Source organism: Ascidia mentula, chromosome 1, assembly GCF_947561715.1.
Source record: "Ascidia mentula chromosome 1, kaAscMent1.1, whole genome shotgun sequence".
Classification (NCBI taxonomy): domain Eukaryota; kingdom Metazoa; phylum Chordata; class Ascidiacea; order Phlebobranchia; family Ascidiidae; genus Ascidia; species Ascidia mentula.
In genome coordinates, this window is record NC_138566.1 from 3,475,794 (window position 1) to 3,493,097 (window position 17,304).

Sequence of the window (17,304 nt, forward strand, 5' to 3'; positions counted from 1 at the left end):
AGTTTGTTGTTGATAAGTTAATTACCGTGGTCTAAAAATTGGGTGTATTTATGGTTTACTTTACCATTTGTTTAGAGATAAGTTAGTTTTATTGTCTGTCAGTCTGGTACTGACGAAATTTGATGGTTGTGACACTGTTAAGCAAATGGAAAACAAAAAGACCTGTTTCTACGACTGTTTGTAAGTCAAAGATAGCGATTCAACTTCATTCATCTTGCGATATTTGTCAATATCCAACTCGATTAAGTTGTCAAAATCCACTTAATTTATACAAATATGGGGCGCTTGTACAATATGACACCTACTGAATTGTTGCGAATAGGCTAAATATAACAACATACGAACGCCTTTCGTAAAAGTATAACTTTCACGGTCTCTATACTAAAGTCGCAAATAAACAAATCAAACGAAATTACACCCCGAAAGCTCTTGACAGCAAGCTTGTGCAACAACTCTTTTCAATCTGCCGTTACCTCACCACACTCACAAAATAAACAACGTCTTTTGTGGCTACGCACACTTTGAACGGACAAGGCCATTGAAAAGAGCAAAGTCCAACAAAACACAGCCGGCACACGTGCGCTTGCGAACGTGCACTGGGCCAACTTTTCTCCTACGCTTTATGTTCCCATAGGAGGCGACGCGTTAACTGGACTGCGTACGAACAACATCGATTTTTTTCCCTCTACAGTCCATTAGCTTCCGTTTTGGAGACGTACGTGTTGAAAGCTTCGTACCATGTTTTGCAGCAAGCGGTGGTTGAGTTGCTCAGTAAGTTGTAAGCTGGTCTTCCGTCCTTGTTTAACCTCGCTTCAAGGCAGATCATTTGTTTTCATTTACCGCTTTAGTCGGCTTCGGCTATGTTGTGTTTTATCAAAAACATAGGCCAAAAAAGAGCATGTGTTCTTTTAGTTGTTTTGCCAAATCTTGGGGACAGAAACGGTAAAAAATCGGTCGTTTGTTGTTGTTGTTTGAACTCACTCGACCAGTGTTGTTTTGCTTTGCGCATTGTTGATGTTAGGCGACTTCGTGTGTACGTAAAATGCAACAATGCTATGCCTTTATTTTTAATAATGTATGATTGTTTGAAATGCAGTTGATCCCCTTTGTATAGAGATGACTATTTGCACACCATTTTTATGTCTCTGTGACACAACTTACAGTTATTTCTTTTTAGATATGATCGTTATGCAGTGAAGTTGTCAATTAAAGTTTGAATACTGTGAATGTATTTTGCATTTTTTTTCCTGACAACATATTAAAGTCTATCCAGAATGCGGATTTTAAGTCTTGGCACAGCACTTAGTGTAAGACACAAAATTTCGTGTTTAAGAAATGATGCAGTTCCAGTAGCTTTACAAGTAAGTTTGAATTTGCATTAGAGCATTTTACAGCAAAAATACTTACGCAAAACTTTGAATTTGTTTCACAGGCATGTCGCCATTACAAAACAACTTATGGAGTAACATATCCGAACAGCAGCAAAAGCGAGGCTGGGGTTAAACCAATAAACAAGGTAAAACCATGTACATATAATAATGTACTTGTGCAGATATTCTAAATCATGTGCCTTTATTTCTATAGTTCTGGCAGTTTTGTTACCACTTGAAATTTTCTACATATGCAATGATGAATACTTAATTTTCATTCTGTGAATCATAATCATATGGTGTATTTTTGTTGACAGGTTATGGTGGCTAATCGCGGTGAAATCGCCATCCGTGTTTTTCGAGCTTGCACAGAACTAGGAATAAGAACAGTGGCAGTTTATTCAGAGCAAGATACACAGCATATGCACAGACAGAAAGCTGACGAATCTTACCTGGTTGGAAAAGGTCTGCCACCTGTTGATGCTTATCTCAACTACCCAGAGATCATTTCAGTTGCCAAGGTAAAGTGTTATTGCCAAAAATTTTGCAAAATAATTTATAGATAAATGACAAATTTCATAAATGGTTTTACTTATCAGAAAATACTGTGTGTTCTGTTAGCTTGCCTAGAAGTTTGGTGCAATATGCACAAAATGATGTGTTTGGTAAATTATGCAACAGGTGTGTTATAAAAACAGTTAATGTGCAAAGTTTGATTTTAATGTGCAGAAAACTTACAAGAGCAGGAGAAAATTAAGTTGGTATATACTGTTTTTCAGGAAGTGGGTGTCGATGCAATTCACCCTGGATATGGATTTTTGTCGGAGCGATCGGATTTTGCCCAAGCTTGCATCGATGCTGGCATCCGATTTATTGGACCTTCCCCCACTGTAGTTCAACAGATGGGAAATAAAGTGGCAGCAAGAAAAATTGCAATTGCCTCAGGTTAAATACTTGAAAATTACCCAATTTTCTTCTTGCTTCGTGCATTTTTTAATACGTTTGCTTATCAACAACAGTTTTCTACTTGATTTTGGCTTTGGAAGCATGATTTTTGGCACACAAATTTAAACTCTTTCTTTTATTTAGATGTTCCTGTAATACCGGGAACAGAAGAGCCAATCACAAGTCTTTCTGAAGCTCGTGAGTTTGTTGAAAGAAATGGTTTTCCTATTATTTTTAAAGCTGCGTTCGGTGGAGGGGGCAGAGGGATGAGATATGTGAACAATATGTCGGTAAGATTTTATTATAAATGTGAAGTTTTCTGTTTTTTTAGTGCACATTTTTAATACATACAAATTTACTGCAATTGAATTTTGTTTTAATTTGAAATTAATTTTTACAGCCTGTGTATTTTTGTTAGGAACTGGAAGACAATTTCAACAGAGCTGTGTCAGAAGCTGAGAAAGCTTTTGGAAATGGGGCGATGTTTGTCGAAAGGTATTTGGAGGGCCCTCGTCACATAGAAGTACAAATACTTGGTAAGTTGTATATATTTCTGTGTGCAACTGGATTGTGGGAATAATATATGTTTTATTTAGTGATGAACTGTGTGTTATTATGATAAGCAAAGTGGAGCCAATAATATGAATTGTGTATTATGCTTTACTGGGCTAGAGTTTGGCAGTGTCCAAACATCATGATTGCTTTTCTTTTCATTCATTATTAATATGTCTTGAAAGGGTGAATTGCTTTGTGAATGCATAATTATCTCCAAATTGTTCAGTAGTTTGTAGTTCATTATATGAGATGTTGATGCAATTTTCCACTTGCTACCACAATGTTTACCATTTACCTTGTTGTTAACCACAATGGCAAAATGTGTTTCTGAGGTTAAAATCTGTCAACTTTCATGTAATATAATTATACTTCACTAAAAAGCATCGTCAGTGTCTTATTTAAAAAAAAACTTGTAGAAATTTTTTTTTCAAATAACATTACTCACGCTTAGTCACAAAACTATAATTGCTTCAGTTAATAATAAACAAAATATGAGTAAGATTGTCTACACTTGTTAATATTTTTTAAAAGCAAAACAAATAGTATTTCTTGTATTTGACATCCAGGCGACAAGGCAGGGAATCTGGTTCATTTGTATGAGCGGGATTGTTCAATACAAAGAAGATACCAAAAAGTTGTGGAACTCGCTCCAGCTTTTAATTTGCCGATTACCCTCAGACGAATGTTGGCGGACGATGCCTTGAGAATTGCGAGACATGTCGGGTATGAAAACGCCGGCACTGTCGAATTCCTACTTGACTCACAGGTTAGTTGTGGTTCTAAAAAGCATACACTGACATAAGTTTTAGCCAAAATGTCTACAATAAATCAAACATGTCAATGTTTTCAGTAATATGGGCCATATTTTTCGTCGTTAGAATTAACTTTTGTAAATACAATGATAATAAAATATTTTAAACTGTATTCAATCATTTCTCATTCATATTCTTCGGTTGCTTTTGATGAGTGTTAAAATAAATCTGCTGATTGTGTTTAGTTGTTAACAATATTGTTTTCATCCACAGGGACGTCATTATTTCATCGAAGTGAACTCTAGATTACAAGTGGAACATACAATCACTGAACAGATTACTGGGTATGAAACAGTTAACCATTGGTTTCATTTATTTTTGTTATGTTATTATAGTGGCCAAGCTTATTAGCTAAAATCTTTTATATGCTATTTTTAACAAATTGTGTACTTTTTTTATCTGCTCCAACATGTAATATCTGGCAAATGTTATATGCTGAATAAGAACTTTAAATGAATGAATACTTTTTATTATATGTTTCGTGGAGTTTTCATTATTGGCATTTTTCTATTACAGTGTGGATTTAGTCCAGAGTCAGATCAGACTCGCGGAAGGTCATCTGCTCCCTGATCTGGGACTCACCCAGGAGAGGATTCAAGTTAACGGATGTGCGATACAATGCCGAGTCACTACTGAAGATCCTGCTCATGATTTCAGACCTGACACTGGTAGAATTGAGGTGGACTTTTTGTACTTTGTGCCTACTTTATGAATATTCTATTTGCAAAATCAGCAAAAAACACCTACATTATTGCTCTGACAAAACACATGGCTATGCAATGAGGCAATAGTATGTTTATATTTGGCAAACAGCCAGACAAAGACTTTGCCGACAAGATGGTTAACAGTCACCAACTGCACTGATGAGATTTAATATGTCGAAATAGTGGTCCTGACTGCAGTTCTTTTATCAAATATTTTTATGAAGTATTAAAACATATTTTAAAGTTAATATTTTTGTATGTACAAAGATTATTTTTTTACTTTATAATTTTTTGAAAACATAAACATAAGGGAAAATTTGTTGTTTAACATCCTCGATGTCCAGGTGTTCCGAAGTGGTGAAGGAATGGGTATTCGATTGGACAGTGCGTCCGCATTTGCTGGTGCCATTGTTTCTCCACATTACGACTCCCTACTAGTAAAGGTTATATCCCATGCTGCTGACATGCCCTCGGCTGCAAGGAAAATGCACCGAGCTCTGCAAGAATTCAGGATAAGAGGAGTAAAGGTATATAGAAATAAGTACATGTATGTAGAGTTTTCTGAATACCTAGCTTAGTAAAAAGACAGATCTGTCGGTCACCAACCTGCACAGGCTGATTCCTGTAGACATTCCTGACATGTTTTCTAGCTGTACATATGTAGTACTTGAAAATCAAACAAGGATACATCAGTTATTAAAATTTCATGTTTTACTTTGTTACTGGTGAAAAAAAAATACACACGATATGTATGATCAAAAGTTGTGTTTGAAGGAGTTTCTCTAAATAAATGTTTACTCAGTGATAACAGTTTTATTAAAAAGGCTTGCAATTTGCACCTTAACCATTTGTGCCTTGCTTGGCATCTATTTGAAACAATTACATTGGTAAGATGGGTTGGTATTAACTTGGTCGAACATATACATTCCGAACATATTCATTTTATATTATATTTTTTTATTTTGCTTTCCTTGATTTCTCTTGCTTTTTGATGGCAAGGTGTGTTTTGAAAGTCTTGTTAAAAAGGGATTATTTATAATTGAAAAGGTTCATCACTTTCAAATACTGTTTGAGCACAACTTATGAAATAGGTAGTGGGGTTGAGGCAACTATAATCCTTCCCTCTAAATATGATCCTATTTTCCTCATGAGAGGAAGTAATTAAACATTAGCTGGTGAAGATACGAGCTTGTGTTCAAATGAAACCATTTGTAACGTAGTTTTTATTGTAGTTAGTTTCAATAGGTTTGCTGGTAGGCAAGCAATGGTTCTCTGTTTTTAGACGAACATTCCATTCCTGTTAAATGTGATAACAGATGACACCTTTCTTCACGGAACGATCACAACCCAATTTATCGACAACAATCCTCAGGTATGAGCTAAACAACCCAAAGAAAAAGAGTTTATTTTGCCCATATTTTTCATGCATTAAGGATCCGTGTTTGTACAAAAATAATTATCCATCATATATAGAAAATGTCCTGGTTGCAAATGGTTATGTTTCGCTCTTTAAAAGTTTGATTGACCTTGTCTAGATATTTTTAACACCCAAAGTCGTGACAATGTATACATCCTGTTTAAACATTGTCTGAAACTTTCACATCCCGATCAAACGTTGTTTGATGAATTACCCTTACACAAACATCATTGCTCAGCAAACTTTCAATTCACAGCTCTTCAAACTTTCTCCGAGTCAGAATCGCGCAGGTCGATTACTTCAGTATCTCGCAGAAGTGATGGTAAACGGACCATCTACACCGCTGCCAACTACCCAGAAACCTCCTTATGAGCAACCTTCACTGCCAACACTGCCCCCAGGTAGAATCCCACACTCCCTGGATGATTTTTCACAAATTTGACATTTTGATTTTTAAAAATTCACCCTGTTTCAAAATTTTTTTGAACACAATAACCAACAGTGCTCAATTGTATTTTTGGTAATTTTTTTTCATTTTCCTATTATTTGATCTCATGATGTATGTTAAACTGATACACACTGGGCAAATGGGCAACATCTAACTTATAATTAATAACTTAATTGTAAACATGGTTTTCACGAGGTAAAGGTCAGAGGCATCACAAGAACAAATCAGTACGGATCTGTCCTTAGTTGGTCGGACATCCAAAATCACTCACACAAATGGCAAACAATTGGCTTCAATCTTTTCTTAAGTCCTTGTTTTCCCTTGTGTAAAAATTTCTGTCCAGTGTGATTCTGTTTTTGACGAAAGCATATATTTTCCAGGGGAATTTGTTCCGAGCGGTTGGAGGGATGTCCTCCTGGAGAAAGGTCCTGAGGAGTTTGCAAAAGCCATACGGGATCATGAAGGACTTCTTATCACCGACACAACGATGCGCGATGCTCACCAGTCCCTTCTAGCCACTAGAGTGCGCACTTATGATCTTGCAAAAATATCTCCTTTTGTTTCCCGGAGACTGAACAGCTTGTTTTCTCTTGAAAATTGGGGAGGTAATTGACATACAATTAATTTTTATTCCTCAATTTTGTGATTTATTTGATATTTTTTATCTTGCAATTTCCTTTGTAAAATGCAGATTAATAAGTTTTGCATCTATCAAAAATTTGTATGGTATTAATTTTTCAGCATGACATAACAAAGTGCCAAAACTCAAACCTCTTTTTTGTATAACAGGTGCCACATTTGATGTCGCTCTCAGATTCCTGCATGAATGCCCATGGGAGAGGCTGCGAACTCTGCGTGAGCGAATTCCAAACATTCCATTTCAGATGTTACTAAGAGGAGCAAATGGGGTGGGATATACAAGTTACCCTGACAATGTTGTAAAAAGGTATGTGGAAAGTAAATTATGTTGTAAGCATGTTTGCATTGAGTGAAGTCCCATTTCATGTGGTATAAAAGTTGGGTGGTCTTGTTTCAGACAAAAGCTGTGTTAATTGTATAGAATAACGATGCTTCTGTATATTCCTCTGTTTGTGCTATTGCCACTTACATACAAAACTTCAGGAAATAAAAAAATGCTCCAAAATCTCATATTCTTTGCACCAATACCTCACCTGCCACAGTCATTACCTTTTTCTCTTACATTTTAGGAAAAGTTGTTGATCATTAACTCTGTTAAGCAAATAATTAAATCTCTGCACTTCGCTGTTAGGTTTTGCGAGCTGGCATGCTTCAATGGAATGGATATATTCCGCGTGTTTGATTCCATGAATTATTTACCCAACATGCAATTGGGAATCGAAGCTGTGGGTGAAGCTGGTGGCGTTGTTGAGGCTGCGATCTCATACACTGGAGACGTTTCCAACCCTGACAGAGTCACAAAATATGATTTGAAATATTACCTTGAACTTGCTGATGAACTTGTTAACATGGGAACACACATTCTCTGTATTAAGGTTTGCACAGTTCACGGTGTTTATAATTTGAACCACTACTTGCACATGTTTTGAAATTATAATTTTTACTGTGAAAAAAATAGTTTTGTAATGTTTAACTTTATAAAAATTGGTTTATTTCCATTTGCCTCTTGCTGATTCAGTGTTTTTTGTTCAAATAGTTTAGTGCAAATTTAGAAATCAAAACCCATAAATTTAAAATGATATTGCACCAAATATATTTAATATTACTCATATTACACAGTAATTTTTTAAGCATAACTCATTTTTACTTTATGTGACTTCTTTTTTCTTTTTGTTCTAACCTTGTGTCTGCGCTGCTCAGGACATGGCAGGATTGCTCAAACCTCAAGCTGCCCGAATACTTGTGAGTGAACTTCGTGCAAAATATCCTCATATTCCCATCCATGTTCACACTCACGACACATCTGGAGCTGGTAAACAGGAAAAATTTACCTTTAAATTTATCTTCTCTAAAAGTTGCTTAAGAGTTTGCTCGCAAATTATTACGACACAACTATTACTTGGCTGACAACCTTTGCTTGTTAAATATTTTTTGTTTCATTCAATTTAATCCTTAATTGCAGGCGTTGCCTCTATGATTGCTGCTGCTGAGTCTGGAGCTGACATTGTTGATTCAGCGATCGATTCCATGTCTGGTATGACATCACAACCAAGTCTGGGAGCCATTGTGACATCACTTGAAAGGACCAAGTTGGACACAGGTAAAAACTTGTCACATGTTAATTGTTAAACAAATTTGCACTGAGTTTAGAGTTATAGAATTTAAATCAACACATTTCTTGTTCAAGTAGATTTAAAAAAAAATATCTAGAAAGATAAGATATTTTTGCTATTAGCTTGCAATGATACTTTTAAGTAATTGAATGTTCTTATGTACTAGGTATCTATTACATAAAAAAATTGTTCATAAAACCAACTCGTATCGCAATACAGGGATTCCAATGAATTATCTCAACCAATACAATGAATACTGGGAACAAACGCGCCAACTTTATGCACCGTTCGAATGTACAATCACAATGAAATCTGGTGATTCCAGTGTTTACCAACATGAAATTCCTGGAGGTCAATACACAAATCTACACTTCCAAGGTGGGCAAATTTTGTATTATTTTTAGTCAACACAATTACTTTATTTGTTTGTCTTCTTAAAGTGTTGATTGTTGATTAAAGAAAGAAAGAAGTGCTTATTTTTGCTTTCAATAAGCTGTCATCTACACTTTCAATCATAGTATAGATGTTTGTTGCAATAATATGGATGTTGGATGTTTTGAACAAACATCCGTGGGAATGTTTTGTTGCAATATAATCTAAGCTATCTAATTATTTTTTTACTTTCAGCACATTCTATGGGACTGGGAAACCAATTCTCTAAAGTCAAGGAGCGTTACATAGAAGCTAACAAAATGTTTGGTGATCTTGTCAAGGTATGCAGATTGTATTTATGAGCGATTCCTTCATTGATTGAGGTGTGACTCTATAAGATTAAATCAACCTTTGGGACTAATATGGTGTTGTGTTTTTTATTGACCAATATTGCCTTAAAAACATGTATACTCAGCTGTTATACATGAATATATTTTTATTGCTTTGAAAGTGTGTTTCCTTCAAAGAAAATTTTTACTAACACAAAAACTTGTTGCAGGTCACTCCGTCATCGAAGGTAGTTGGCGACATGGCACAATTCATGGTGCAGAACAATTTATCCGCAAAAGATGTCGAAGAAAGAGCGGAGGAATTGTCCTTTCCCAAATCTGTCATCGACATGATGAGGGGGGTCATTGGTTACCCACCTGGTGGTTTCCCCGAGCCTCTTCGTAGCAAGGTAGAATTTTGTGATTATTATGTGTTTATTTGTGTACTAGAAATCACTATGTCAGTGTTAGCATGATGATTGTTTTGTAGGGAACACAATTTGTTTGCTACCGAAAAGATTTGCATGAAAATATCTGTAGGAAATTTATGAAATGTTTTGAAACATTCTTTTTTCTTTATGCATCTCAGTTTTATAATTTTTTTTTAGCAGGCGTTTTACTGTTTTTTCTGGGAAGATTTTAATAGAAATTTAATCCAATTTATGTGTAATCATTTGCAGATAGTTCGAGATCACCCAATCATTGAAGGTCGTCCCGGAGCGTCACTAGAACCTCTGGATTGCGAACAACTTAAGCGTGACCTGATTGAGGAACATGGCTCTGTGACTGACGAAGACGTTATGAGTGCAGCCATGTACCCACAGGTTTGTTATCATAACTTTTAGTTGACAATGTATTTCTCTAAACAACAGGCGTTGAATCATATTTTTATTTTATACCAGTAGAACAGTTCTTCAATTTTACAATGCTTGAATAGAACTTTAGGTGATTCATATGTTACGATTTTATGTTGAATATGATGTCTAATAAAACAGAAATCACGAACTTTTTTATTGGCTCCTTTCTCCTTGGTAAAAGAGTAAATGTTTATTATCAAACTGAATTTTTTGTTCCCAAGGTAACAAATGATTACTTGAGATTTTTCAAGAAATACGGCCCGGTTGATAAACTGGACACCCCCAACTTCTTGCTTGGACCAAGAATAGCAGATGAAATTGAAGTTACTCTTGAACCAGGTACTTTTTTACAACCTGTGTATGGAATGGTAATTGCACATGTATTGTGTGATTGTATTATTTAAATAGGACTAATTTCTCAAACATCTTATCTTGCATTGCTACAATATTGCTCTTCTGGCAATGATTTTTGTTACATTAACGTTTCGGTTGCTATGCAGCAGCCTTCATCAGGATCTAGAGAATCTTATCGTGTGTTATCACAAATATATTTTTGTTTCTAAGGGAAAACTCTTCACATCAAACCTTTGGCTGTTGGAGACTTAAAACAAGAAACAGGCGAACGTGAAGTTTTTATGGAACTGAACGGACAGCTACGAACAATTCTCGTGAAGGACAAGGAGGCACTGAAGGTAAACTTGAAGAAGGTTTTGCATCACGTTGTTCGAACAAAAGCAGCTGCATATTATGATTTCTATTGTTTAGGAAATGCACTTCCATCCAAAAGCGAGAGGTGGAGTTAAGGGATCGGTTGGATCACCCATGCCCGGTGATGTTTTGGAGGTCAAAGTCAAGGTTAGTGTTTTCCAGATTAAACCTAAATGTTCACAATACCTGACGAATCAAGGTCAACACAATAAAACTTAACGTTTTCAATTGAAAAAATGTTGGATATTATAGTGTTAAATTACAAAACCTAAGGTACAAGAAGTAGACACAAATATTACAATTTTAGAAAGTACTAAAGTACTTTTGCCCCAGTCTTCCTTCCGAGCTAGTATTCTTTGCTTGTTAAAATTATCGATAACAACCCAGTGTCCATTTTCAGGTTGGTGACAAAGTAACAAAGGGGCAGCCCCTGTTGGTGATTAGTGCCATGAAAATGGAAATGGTTGTCGCGGCAACCATGGATGGTGAAGTTCGCGACATCGCTGTTCAATCAGGAATGCACGTTGAAGGGGATGATCTTTTGCTGGAGATCGACTGAGATTTGAGGATCCCACAAAATTTTTTACCCACTCTTTTACTTTTAGTTGTCTTCTGCCATGTCGGCAACACAGGGATGGTTATGGCTTGATAAGACATGCAAAATCTTGTGCACAAAAGTGTTTAATTTGTAAAACGTATTTTGTGCTCAAACGTAACGCACCATCTAAAAAAATGTGCAAGAATGTTTTCATGACTTCTACTTTAAGACCTATGGGTGCTTTTACTTTATTAATATCCTTCCTATAATTTTTGAATACGTTGTCATCAGTGACCTCAAATATGTAACGTCATAATTTCTAACTGAGTCCGAAGAAGAACCTGCATATTTCCCACTTCTGCAAGGTGCGAAAGGGTAATCATCAAAAGTGTGTTGTACAAAATTTTTGGAATATGCATGTTAAGGTACACAAGTATGGTAAGACAGTATATATACATGCACATGCAACTTACCTTTTAAACGTAAACATGTTCCTCTCCAAATGACACAAACTGTATTTATCTTTTAGTGGTAACGCAACATTTCTCTCGCTTGGAAATTTTAGTGGTGTATTAATTTTTTGTAGTTTATAATATTTGTGTGATTACAGAGTTTAGATGTTTGTTTGCAGAAATAAATCCATGTCCTTTGCTATGTTTATATTTTTGCATTTTCAAATCATTAAGAATCGACCCAATTATATTTTAATGTCCCTCGTTTCTCACATTTTGTTCCGCTTATATACGTCCGCTTGCAAATATAAGTGTTTTGCTTTTGGGATGCAATAAATATAAAACAAATATAACACAAAGTAGAATTTATTTGTATATTTGTACAATACAGTTGAAATATCAATGAAACCAGACATCCTTTCAAAGTGCTTGTTTCATAAAAAAAAGGGAAAAATTGCCAGCAGCAAGTATGAACAACAAATGATAAAACTATGTAATATTTAAATTCTTTAGATTCCTGTTGTCTTCATTATAACGAGGTGTGTACTGCAATCCAGTTGCATAAATATGTTCCTCCTTTAATTTATCACAGTATATTGTACTTCTAATTCCCACTTTTCAGAATCATGATATGATGCTCAGTTCCTCTTGGTCTCTATTGTCCGACAACTTGACCAGTATTTTTTCCAGCAGCTTTTGAAATGCATTTTGTATCTCGTCTGACTTGTTTTCAAAACTTGTATTTATCTAAAAACATCGAAAGTAAACTTGGGTACAAAATACCTGAGCTTTTAATTCTGAAGATGAATGCCAAAGCTATAAGTATGCTGTTGTGATCTGGATTTTTACCTACTGTGCTCACTTACTGGTAACACCAAGTGCATTTAGTCAACTACTACTGGTGATGAACACAGTATAGAAATGTTTTCATCTTCAGCATCAACGGTTAAAATTTGTAATACTTCAAGAATATACAAGCTCAAAACAAAATAAAGTTTTGAGAAGTATTAGGTGTTACATTTAGCATACTTACTATTGGTACACCGGAAATTGGAGATGGTATTTTGCGAAATTCTTTTCCCTTTGTGTTGGCAAACAGAAGGCAATTGCCTGGTTTTAACTTCTGGTTGGTGACAAAAAAGTTGTAATAAGTTTCAACCGATGGGGACATCTTCATTTGTGTTGGATCAAAAACAATTAACACACCTGGATAAATATATTTTTCTTGTGAAATATTCTTCACAGAAAAAAGCAATCAATAACAGAAAAGTATTGAAGATCATGCATGCACGTAATTATTCGTTTGACATACACAAAACGTTACGATCGTCAGTGCAATCAACGATCGCCGAAAAAAGTGCAAATAACAAACTTTCCAATCTGGCATATCTTGGAGCTTACCATCTGTCTGGTGAGCCATTGCAGGCCAGCAACTCTCTAGATTTTCATTTCCACTACAATCCCACAATTCCACATCAACTTTTATGGAGTTGTTGTTTTTACTACTGTTAACAAGGTTTTCAAACTCCAGTATTCTTACACCGGCAGTAGGCTTGTATGTGCTGTTGATGATGTCGGTCTAGAATTAAACAATAATATGTAATTAGGTACAATCTGTATATATTGATCGTATACTTTGTAGTGATTCACAAAAAATAAAAAGTGCATAAAAATGTCTTATATTTGCTTACTTGGTCGCCAAGAATGTTTGATAAAACTGTTTTTCCACTTTCACACGGTCCTACTACACATATCTTTGCTTTATACATCGTCAAGGATATTTTGTTTAAAAATTTAAATGCAAATGCAAAAAAAAGTGAAACAACAATTTCTCCAACGATTTTCGGATTTCACTATGCAAAAATGTAACGCTTGAGCTGTTGTCGTCAAAAACATGGTTAGCGAACTGTGAAATTGAAAAAACAGAAAAATATGTGATTTTTAATTACAATTATAGTTTAGCTCAAAACAATAGTAACTTGGATATTTTTTGTTTTATTCTTACTACTTAAAGTAAAAGTAAATTCCATATAAAGCAACCTTCAAGTACAGTGCAAGACACAGAAATTTAAGATATAGAAACATTTAGATTTCTATCGCCCACTAGTGTTAGGTTGTTTAGGAATTGCATCTTGCGCGAATTTAAAAACAAGATTTATGATTCGAAACTAATGTCAGTGTATATTTGTTTGCTTGAGCGAAAAGGACAAACAATTGTAGGTAGGAAGTGGTGAGTTTGGGGTCGTTTTAATTTCGTATTTTTAATTTCGCAGGCGTATAATTTATTTAAGTATGAGCAAACAGTTGCTTTCATCCGTAAACGACGGACGTTTGAGTCCATCAGATGAACTTGCAAACAGGAGAAAGATTCGACTCATTCAGGTCCGCCAGCAGGAGCAGGAAATTGCAAAGAAAGTCCGAAAACAAGTGAAACAACAAAAACGGAATGTCCTACAAGATGTTGCACAAAAGCTGAATAGAGAATTTGACAAGAAGAAAAACCTGAATTATGCTATTTCGAAAGAAAAGTATGTCGAGGGTCTGCAAGATTTTGGCAAGGCCCATGAAAATGCCACAAGTGATGTAGCCGACCAAGCATTAATTGCTGCCATATTTGACCAACAAAAGCGAGATGCTCACAAAAGATATACTGAAGCAATTCAAAGAGCACAAATGCTAAAAGCTATAGAGGAAGAAAGTGAACGATCTGTAATGGAAAGGAAAATGCTCGTCAAGAAGAAAGAAGCAATACGGGCGAAGCAGATTGCAATGTTGCCTAAGAAAGAGGTGACTAAGGAGAATGAATCAAGTGGCTGCCACACAGAAACAACCATTATATCAAATAGAACCCAAAGTGCGCTTGTGGAAAGGTCATATGCACAAGAAACTAATGCCAAAGATGCAGCTACTGATGAGGAGTCAAGATGTGCGGAGCTTGACAAGGATCGTGTATGCGACCATTCAGCCCAAATGGAGAGGGCGCAGCTTCGTCATCTGGCTGCTTTGCAAAAAGCCAGAATGACGAAAGAATACACCAAGCTGGAATCGGATGTAAAGGTATTACAAAGGAAAGCTGCCTTTACAAAACGAAACCATTTCTCAGCTTTTCCCAACCAGGGGATTTCGAAAAACTTTGACAGTGCCACCCAAGCGGAGCTACTTGACACACTGGGAATACCACAAGCTTGGGAGGTCGATTTTTCCAAGGATAAGGAAACAGACGAAGAAGAGATGGAGCAAACTTCCCCTTCCTCCAGTGAGTTGGTTCCGGCATCAGCTGAGGAAAGTGGGACAAGTGAAACAGAAGAAACCACAGCAACAAGCACAAACCATTCAGAATCTGAAAGTTCTGACTACACTTCTGGATTGGCAACAAGTGAGTCTGAGGAAAGTGAAACAAGAATAACCTTTGTTCCTGGCAGAGGGCTGCCCAGCTATCAAATCCCCTCTAGACAAACTTATGAAACCCATGTTGACACAGAACATTTAAAAGGAGAAACTGTGAAGAAAAGTGACGCACACAAAAAGAAAAAAGCTGTTGCATTTGAACTTCCTGGTGATAGTGATGATGATATTTTGGTTTTAAAAAGCAAAATACCTATGTCGAGCCATGATGATGATAACCACCCAGAAGGTAGTGATGAACCCACAAAGCCTCTAACTGTAGAAACCAGTCGGCCTTTTGAACCCATAGAAGATGAACCAGTAAAGGATGTAGAAGAAAAAGATTTGACAAACTTAGAACAGTCAGAAGATCATCCTGCAACTGATCCAACTCCTCCTGTAAGCCAACCAACATATTCTCATGCAAATATTACAAAAGCGTTACAACATCCAGATGTTTTGGCATTCCAACGCAGAATACTTGAAACTCATGGCTTGTCAGGTAGCGAGAGGTCAGCAGACAGCAGCGTGCAAGATGCTGAAGTGAAGTCAGAATCTTCAGAAAGCAAATCATCTGAAACAACAGTAGACTCATCTGATAGCACCCAACAACAAATATCTTCTGTTTCTAATGACACCACAGCTGATGAATCTGTCATCTCGCTTGAAGATGGTTTGGAAAAAATTGCTTTGGGAATTGAAAAACGGGAAGAAGAGTTAAAACGTCAGCAGAATATTCTGGAGGAATACAAACGAAAACTGATTGCTCAGCAAAAGCAACATGTCGCTATCGCCAAGTTGTCGGCAACCGTTGGAAGACATCTAAACAAGCTTCCTGTTAGTCCAGAGATGCAGACAGTAGTTGACAATGACAATGATGTAAGTGGGAATACAAATGATAGCGAGGGCATGCAAGTTATTAACGTCAATGAAAAGCATACATCTGATTCAACTGTGCCAGCACAGCGAATCTACCTTGATGGATCAAACGTGCAAATTCCAAGTCTTCTTATGATGACAGATCCAAATTTAAAGTTGCCTACACCTTTGTCAAGCTTTTCATCACATGATAGTTTGAGCAACGCAGCAGTTGCTGATGATGATTCGGGTACATTGGAAGTACATGAAATTAGTTCAAGTAGTATGCGGGCACCTTCAAGCACAAGCAAAGTCAGCAGTGTAAGTAAAATGCCTTCCACTCCACTATCCAACCAGGAAGGCTTTTCATTTGTCGAGTTAATGCCCCAAGCAGATGTCCAACTAGCTGATACAACCAATTCAAGCAGTAGTTACAGTTTTGATACACACCAATTTATGGAATTACAACCTGATATGACTACACCTGCTAAAGTTGCACCTTATGACCCACATTTTAATCCAAATGTATCTTCTTTTATGGAGTTGACTCCTCAGACACCAGAAATAGCAGTTAAGGACATAACCACTAAAGAAAGTCCATCTGATCTTGACATATCAGAGCACCCCTTATCTACTCACGATAGTGATGAAATGTCCTACCCTCCGTTATCTAGTTTAGAAGGCAATGGAAGCATTCTAATTCGAAGTCCCACTGAAAGTCGTACAGAAGAAACCGGGGTTACGCTCAATGAGACTTCATGGAAATCACTTCTGGCTCAAAATGACACTACAACAGACTCAAGCGCCTCAGTAGAAGAGTCGTCAGTGGAGACAATGCGTCTGGAAGACACCATGATCGAATTAAGCGGAAGAGGGATCCTAGAGGAGCCAGACATGACTCTGGTGTCTCTCAATTCCACAATACCTGATAGCGGCCCGATTTTAAACTCTAGTTTAACTTCGCAAGAAATTGTGGAAATCTTCAATCCCCCGTTAAATAAATCCGCAATTGTTAAAGAGAAAATTCCCACACCAGATTCATCGATTAGCGACAAATCAGTATCCTCACTTGATGTAACGGTTCTTCCTGCACAACCTGCTGCTTCTGATGAGTGCCTTGCTATGCTTTTTGCTTACCTCAAGAAAATTGATACTACACAATAGTAAAAAGATTTGTTGCTTGAGAATTACTTCCTATTAAATATTTGTTTGACTTGTTTTGAGGAAAAAAATTTATATATGTGCCAGTTCTGTGAATATTATTTGTGACTGATGAAGTTTTTTCATGTGTGCTGTTTTAATG

General features: G+C 36.3%; 3 protein-coding genes across 3 annotated transcripts; 2 read left to right on the forward strand and 1 right to left on the reverse strand.

The window, feature by feature from the left end:
* Positions 1–1,144: 1,144 nt before the first annotated feature.
* Positions 1,145–12,128, forward strand: LOC145913856 (pyruvate carboxylase, mitochondrial-like). The gene is made up of 25 exons (XM_083001622.1): positions 1,145–1,361; positions 1,433–1,516; positions 1,688–1,891; positions 2,150–2,315; positions 2,460–2,605; positions 2,734–2,851; positions 3,437–3,636; positions 3,896–3,966; positions 4,199–4,361; positions 4,731–4,913; positions 5,669–5,758; positions 6,060–6,204; positions 6,632–6,856; positions 7,041–7,197; positions 7,522–7,765; positions 8,091–8,202; positions 8,353–8,490; positions 8,723–8,881; positions 9,131–9,216; positions 9,435–9,614; positions 9,885–10,028; positions 10,283–10,400; positions 10,626–10,753; positions 10,827–10,916; positions 11,170–12,128. The coding sequence occupies exons 1-25, from the start codon at positions 1,275–1,277 to the stop codon at positions 11,326–11,328; spliced, it is 3,597 nt and encodes a 1,198-aa protein (XP_082857748.1). The 5' UTR covers positions 1,145–1,274; the 3' UTR covers positions 11,329–12,128.
* Positions 12,110–13,607, reverse strand: LOC145913957 (intraflagellar transport protein 22 homolog). Its single transcript, XM_083001729.1, has 4 exons — positions 13,451–13,607; positions 13,161–13,338; positions 12,793–12,965; positions 12,110–12,506 (listed from the first exon to the last, which is right to left on the reverse strand). The coding sequence occupies exons 1-4, from the start codon at positions 13,526–13,528 to the stop codon at positions 12,384–12,386; spliced, it is 552 nt and encodes a 183-aa protein (XP_082857855.1). The 5' UTR covers positions 13,529–13,607; the 3' UTR covers positions 12,110–12,383.
* A 437-nt stretch (positions 13,608–14,044) lies between these two features.
* On the forward strand, positions 14,045–17,302 carry LOC145913867 (uncharacterized). Its single transcript, XM_083001633.1, has one exon. It carries the CDS (start codon positions 14,052–14,054, stop codon positions 17,163–17,165), a length of 3,114 nt encoding a protein of 1,037 aa, XP_082857759.1. The 5' UTR covers positions 14,045–14,051; the 3' UTR covers positions 17,166–17,302.
* Positions 17,303–17,304: the final 2 nt, after the last annotated feature.

Excerpts from the sequence above, each read along its gene's own strand:
- LOC145913856 (XM_083001622.1), top strand. The coding sequence starts at position 1,275 with ATGCGGATTTTAAGTCTTGGCACAGCACTTAGTGTAAGACACAAAATT. Across the intron at positions 3,637-3,895 it reads AATTCCTACTTGACTCACAG|GGACGTCATTATTTCATCGA; the intron begins GTTAGTTGTGGT and ends TTTCATCCACAG. Across the intron at positions 7,766-8,090 it reads CACACATTCTCTGTATTAAG|GACATGGCAGGATTGCTCAA; the intron begins GTTTGCACAGTT and ends TGCGCTGCTCAG.
- LOC145913957 (XM_083001729.1), bottom strand. The coding sequence starts at position 13,528 with ATGTATAAAGCAAAGATATGTGTAGTAGGACCGTGTGAAAGTGGAAAA. Across the intron at positions 12,966-13,160 it reads AATGGCTCACCAGACAGATG|GTGTGTTAATTGTTTTTGAT; the intron begins GTAAGCTCCAAG and ends ATATTTATCCAG. Across the intron at positions 12,507-12,792 it reads CAATTTCCGGTGTACCAATA|ATAAATACAAGTTTTGAAAA; the intron begins GTAAGTATGCTA and ends CGATGTTTTTAG.
- LOC145913867 (XM_083001633.1), top strand. The coding sequence starts at position 14,052 with ATGAGCAAACAGTTGCTTTCATCCGTAAACGACGGACGTTTGAGTCCA.